At 40.5% G+C, this 6,740-nt stretch overlaps 1 protein-coding gene across 1 annotated transcript in view; it reads left to right on the plus strand.

Moving 5' to 3' along the window:
• PI4K2A (phosphatidylinositol 4-kinase type 2 alpha) overlaps nucleotides 1–6,740 on the plus strand; it is a 46,065-nt gene that overhangs the window by 21,486 nt on the left and 17,839 nt on the right. Inside the window, exons 6-7 of the mRNA XM_012000776.1 lie at nucleotides 1,088–1,149; nucleotides 3,059–3,158. Of these exons, the coding sequence (XP_011856166.1) occupies nucleotides 1,088–1,149; nucleotides 3,059–3,158 (162 nt within the window). The remainder of the gene's footprint in view (nucleotides 1–1,087; nucleotides 1,150–3,058; nucleotides 3,159–6,740) is intronic.

Genomic DNA, 6,740 nt, shown 5'->3' on the forward strand with positions numbered 1-6,740 from the left:
TTTTTTTTTTTTTTTTTTTTTTTTTGTGGAGGCAGGGTATCACTCTGTTGCCCAGGCTAGAGTGCAGTGGTATGATCATAGCTCATTGCAGCAGCCTGTAACTCTTGGCTCAAGCTATCTTGCCTCAGCCTCCCAAGTAGCTGGAACTATAGGCACATACCACCACACCTGGCTAATCTTATTTACAATTTATTTAGACATGGGGTCTCGCTATTTTGCCCAGGCTGGTCTTGAACTCCTGACCTCAAGTGATTCTCTGCCTCCTCAGCCTCCCAAAATGCTGGGATTTCAGGTACAGCCTCTGCTGATATTCTTAATATTGACTTTTATCTTTTTAAACGTATTAAGGATTTTATTGTGAACATTTTAATGTCTGTATATTTTTATTGTTTGGAGCCGCTACAGATCTGTTTTAATTTTCAGTTGTTTCTCTTTGTTTTTATTCCTGTCATCTTGTTTCTTTGTGTACCTGATTGCTTTTCATTGTCAAATACTGCCTATCAGAAATCGTAGAGCTGTATGAAGGCCTAAGATATTATTTTAAATCCTGTCTGGAGGAAGAAGATTTCTTTTGGCAAGCACCTAGGGCACTAACAATCCAGTATCACTTTAATTTCAGGTGTTGAGGTGAAGCTTGGTGTATTTCCAAGGTGTGGTAGTGAGTGCTTCAGGTCTTAACCCAAAGCATAGATGATATATGAGGGTCCCTTACCCCTGATCAGTCACTGGATTATAGTTTTTGTCTCTCTAGCTCCACAGGGCTCTTATAACAAGGCTCTTGTTCTACCTCTCAAGCTCATAGCCACCTCTTTCCAAATCGGCAAGTGCTCTAGGGGAAAAGAAGCCACAGTGCTGGGCTCCACTTCCTCCCATGGATTTCCTTTCTCTCCCAGAACTTCACTCTTAAATTCTTTGTGGTCTTGTTAAAATCTCCAGTACCTTAAAGAGATCTAAAAATATTTTATCCAGTGTTTGTAGTCATTCTCAGTAGAAGGGTTAGTCCAAGTGTCCAGAATACCTAGTCCACCATTACAAAAATTGAAAGTCATCCCCCTTTTTTCTGCTAACTTTATATTTCTGTTCACAGATCGAGGCAATGACAACTGGCTGATTAAATATGACTGTCCAATGGATAGTTCTAGCTCTCGGGTAAGAGGCTGAGATAAATCTTAAAGAGAATGAAGAGTATTTGCATAATACAGAAACACACAAAATGGTCAGAGATGTAGGTCATATAAGTTCAGAAGAATCGGAGGGTGCATACATTTAAAATTAATAGGTTAATATTTGGTATAGTTTTACTCAATATGTGTTTCAAGGACATCCTACTGACACACGTTAATAGGAATAGCATGAAGAAAGGGTCAAGTAGATTTGGAACATATTACGTACTCTGTTCCTTTCTTTGAGCTTCATATTGCACAGTAGCATAGTAAAGGTCTCAGAAGTACTACATTAAACAAACCTATTTAAATTTGATTTCTACCCTTTTTAAACCATGAACCACTTTTCTCACAATAGACCGCAAGTCCACAGAACAGAAGTTTAGAAAACGCTGCTCCTGCAACTTTCTTTCCTTTCTCATTCCTTTCATCCTCCACCACACTTCTCTACCACTGTTCAGGCTGCATATTTTACAAAATTAGCAGAAGGCTACCTGGGAAAGAGTGAGATTGGTTTTCTTTCTTTTTTTGTTTTCTTTCTTTTTTTTTTTTTAAGAAACAGGGTTGGCTGGGCATGGTGACTCAATCCCAGCACTTTGGGAGGCCGAGGTGGGAGGATCACCTGAGGTCAGGAGTTCAGCCTGGCCAACGTGGTGAAAGCCCATCTCTACTAAAAATAGAAAAATTAGCCAGTTATGATGGCGGGAGTTTGTATTCCTAGTTACTCAGGAGGCTGAGGCACGAGAATGACTTGAACCCAGGAGGTGGAGGTTGCAGTGAGCCAAGATTACGCCATTGCATTCCAGCCTGGACGACAGAGCAAGACTCTGTCTCAAAAAAAAAAAAAAAAAGAGAGAGAGAGACAGGGTCTTGCTCTGTTGCCCAGGCTGGAGTGCAGTGGTGCTATCCCAGCTCATGGCAGCCTTGGACTCCTGGGCTCAAAGCAGACCTCTCACCTCAGCCTCCTGAGTAGCTGGGACTACAGGCACAAAGTTTGTTTAATATTTTGTAGAAGTGAGGTCTTGCTATGTTGCCCAGGGTGGGGTTTTTATTCCTTATAACTTTTTTACTTTCTCTAATAGTGGCTCTCAAATTTTGTGCCTGAATCTTCTGAAGAGTTATTTAAAATAGTACATAGATTCTTCAGGCATTTCCCTTAGAAATTGATTCATCAGGTCTGGTGTAAAACTCAGGATTCTGCACATTTAATAAGGCGTCTCAGGGGATTCAGATTCAGGCATCCTGGAACCACAGTTCTCGTTCCTGTGATGGCACCCATGAGCCTGAAGCATGGAGCCGCATAGTCAGTGATTGTCTCTGACATGGGCTGTCACAGGTGACATGCCCACTCTTTTTACATTCAGCTCTTGTCCTTTTCCTTTTCATGCACCACTGAAGCAGGAAAACAGACTCCCTTGTGCAGGAGCAGCCAGCTGTTATCTTCCGGGGCTCTGTTTTCTCGCTGGAAAATGTAGTTGTCACCAGTGAAGTAACATCTGAGTCAAGGTCCACACAAAAGGACCTTGGCCAACTGATACGGATTTTATTTCTTCTGTTCTGCTTCGGGATTCTCATTTTCTTTCCCTAGGAGGAATGACTTATAGTTATCTTTATTATTGTCATTATCCTTCTTACCAAAGACTGTAGCAACTCCTGGGGAGGTGTACCTTTTCTAAGATAAGAACAGGACTCTTGAGCCTTGAACAAGAGCCAGGTCAGAGGCCCCAAAATGTGCTAAGTTCAGATAACAACATGGAAGTCAGTTCAGAGAGTAGCTCAAGATAAATTCAATAAGGATTGTTCTCTTGAGGGAGTCGGGATGAGTTGCTTTGCTACTCAGGAAGGGCCTGAGGGAGATGGGATTCCTCAGTCATTAGTCTTTCCTTGCTCTTCAGGACACAGACTGGGTGGTGGTGAAGGAGCCTGTTATCAAGGTGGCTGCCATAGACAATGGGCTGGCCTTCCCACTGAAGCATCCTGACTCCTGGAGGGCATGTAAGTCTCGAGACAATGGTGATCTGGCTCTTCCCTTGCTCAGTCTATTTTCTCACTGTGCAGTGGAGATGATAATGTCTCTATCATAGGATTATTCTAAAAATTAATGAAATAATGCAGTTTAGGCACTTTAACACAATGGCTGGCATGTGGCAACTACTTCATAATATAAGCTGTTTTTCTAATTTTTGTCTTCTATGATTCCCATTGCAAGCATAAAGGTGATTAGAAATCAGAAGCATAAAGATGAATTTTCTCATTGTCTCTTTGCATTCTTCTCGTTCTTTCTGAGGACTGTCTTTTTTTTTTTTTTGGAAATGGAGTTTCTCTATTGTTGCCCAGGCTGGAGTGCAATGGTACGATCTGGGCTCACTGCAACCTCCACCTCACGGGTTCAAGCGATTCTCCTGCCTCAATCTCCCGAGTAGCTGGGATTACAGGCATGCACCACCACGCCTGGCTAATTTTGTATTTTTAGTAGAGACGGGGGTTTCACCATGTTGGCCAGGCTGGTCTCAAACTCCTGACTTCAGGTGTTCCACCTGCCTCAGCCTCCCAAAATGCTTGGATTACAGGTGTGAGCCACTGCACCTGGCCGAGGGCTATTTATTTTTTATTTATTTTTTATTTTATTTTTATTTTTATTTATTTATTTTTTTTGAGACGGAGTCTCGCTCTGTCTCCCAGGCTGGAGTACAGTGGCGCGATCTCAGCTCACTGCAACCTCCGCCTCCTGGGTTCACGCCATTCTCCTGCCTCAGCCTCCCAAGTAGCTGGGACTACAGGTGCATGCCACCACGCTTGGCTAATTTTTGTATTTTTAGTAGAGACGAGGTTTCACCATATTGGTCAGGCTGGTCTTGAACTCCAGACTTCGTGATCCACCCACCTTGGCCTCCCAAAGTGCTGGGATTACAGGTGAGAGCCATCACGCCCAGCCTCTTCTTTTCTAACATACGCACTTCAGACTTTAATTTCATCTTAAGCATAGTTTAGGTGTATCATACAAGTGTGTATTTTTCCACTGTAATCAATCATTATAAAATATATTTAAACATTTTTTATCTTCTCATTTTATAGATGGAGACTATATTTTCTAATTTCCATTGTTCATTTCTTCTGTGTCCCGTAGTTTACTTACAATAATTTTTTAGCTGGTTAGTAGGAAAATTTCAAAATACACAAAAGTAAAGAGACTGGTATAATAAACCCCATATACTTGTTACCATCTTCAACGGTACTGTGTAAAGTCTCACTTCCTGCTACCCCCATCCCTACTGGATTTTTTTTTTTTTTTTTCAACTAAGGCTTTTACTGGAACTGCTGGATTATTTTAAAGCAAATCGGAGACATAATTTTATAGTATCCATAGATACCTCCGTATGTTCTTGAAGAGATACATTTTTTTTCAGTATAATCAGTATTTAATGTCCCATTAGTGTTCAGATTACCCCAGTTGTCTCATACAAAAGTGGTTTTTATAATTGGCTTGTTGAAATCATGATATAAAGGTCCACATATTACATTTGGTTAATATCTTTCTTTTTTGTTTTTTTGGAGATGGGATCTCACTATGTTACCCAGGCTGGTCTTAAACTCCTGGGCTCAAGCAGTCCTCCCACCTCAGCCTCCCAAAGTGCTGAGATTACAGGCATAAGCCACTGTGTCTGGCCAGGTTAATATGTTTCTTAAATGTCTTCAATTTAGGGAAAGTTTACATTTTTTTCCCGTTGCCTTTTGTTTGTTGAAGAAACTGGATATTTGCCCTGTAGAATTTCCACATTGTGGATTTGACACCCTCTATTCTCTGTGTTTCCTGTAAATTTACTGCTTGAGTTTAAAGGCTTGATCAAATTCAGGTATGATTTTTTTTTTTTTTTTTTTTTTTTTTTGTGGAGGCAGGGTATCACTCTGTTGCCCAGGCTAGAGTGCAGTGGTATGATCATAGCTCATTGCAGCAGCCTGTAACTCTTGGCTCAAGCTATCTTGCCTCAGCCTCCCAAGTAGCTGGAACTATAGGCACATACCACCACACCTGGCTAATCTTATTTACAATTTATTTAGACATGGGGTCTCGCTATTTTGCCCAGGCTGGTCTTGAACTCCTGACCTCAAGTGATTCTCTGCCTCCTCAGCCTCCCAAAATGCTGGGATTTCAGGTACAGCCTCTGCTGATATTCTTAATATTGACTTTTATCTTTTTAAACGTATTAAGGATTTTATTGTGAACATTTTAATGTCTGTATATTTTTATTGTTTGGAGCCGCTACAGATCTGTTTTAATTTTCAGTTGTTTCTCTTTGTTTTTATTCCTGTCATCTTGTTTCTTTGTGTACCTGATTGCTTTTCATTGTCAAATACTGCCTATCAGAAATCGTAGAGCTGTATGAAGGCCTAAGATATTATTTTAAATCCTGTCTGGAGGAAGAAGATTTCTTTTGGCAAGCACCTAGGGCACTAACAATCCAGTATCACTTTAATTTCAGGTGTTGAGGTGAAGCTTGGTGTATTTCCAAGGTGTGGTAGTGAGTGCTTCAGGTCTTAACCCAAAGCATAGATGATATATGAGGGTCCCTTACCCCTGATCAGTCACTGGATTATAGTTTTTGTCTCTCTAGCTCCACAGGGCTCTTATAACAAGGCTCTTGTTCTACCTCTCAAGCTCATAGCCACCTCTTTCCAAATCGGCAAGTGCTCTAGGGGAAAAGAAGCCACAGTGCTGGGCTCCACTTCCTCCCATGGATTTCCTTTCTCTCCCAGAACTTCACTCTTAAATTCTTTGTGGTCTTGTTAAAATCTCCAGTACCTTAAAGAGATCTAAAAATATTTTATCCAGTGTTTGTAGTCATTCTCAGTAGAAGGGTTAGTCCAAGTGTCCAGAATACCTAGTCCACCATTACAAAAATTGAAAGTCATCCCCCTTTTTTCTGCTAACTTTATATTTCTGTTCACAGATCGAGGCAATGACAACTGGCTGATTAAATATGACTGTCCAATGGATAGTTCTAGCTCTCGGGTAAGAGGCTGAGATAAATCTTAAAGAGAATGAAGAGTATTTGCATAATACAGAAACACACAAAATGGTCAGAGATGTAGGTCATATAAGTTCAGAAGAATCGGAGGGTGCATACATTTAAAATTAATAGGTTAATATTTGGTATAGTTTTACTCAATATGTGTTTCAAGGACATCCTACTGACACACGTTAATAGGAATAGCATGAAGAAAGGGTCAAGTAGATTTGGAACATATTACGTACTCTGTTCCTTTCTTTGAGCTTCATATTGCACAGTAGCATAGTAAAGGTCTCAGAAGTACTACATTAAACAAACCTATTTAAATTTGATTTCTACCCTTTTTAAACCATGAACCACTTTTCTCACAATAGACCGCAAGTCCACAGAACAGAAGTTTAGAAAACGCTGCTCCTGCAACTTTCTTTCCTTTCTCATTCCTTTCATCCTCCACCACACTTCTCTACCACTGTTCAGGCTGCATATTTTACAAAATTAGCAGAAGGCTACCTGGGAAAGAGTGAGATTGGTTTTCTTTCTTTTTTTGTTTTCTTTCTTTTTTTTTTTT

This window comes from Mandrillus leucophaeus, unplaced genomic scaffold, assembly GCF_000951045.1.
Source record: "Mandrillus leucophaeus isolate KB7577 unplaced genomic scaffold, Mleu.le_1.0 Scaffold117, whole genome shotgun sequence".
Lineage (NCBI taxonomy): Eukaryota > Metazoa > Chordata > Mammalia > Primates > Cercopithecidae > Mandrillus > Mandrillus leucophaeus.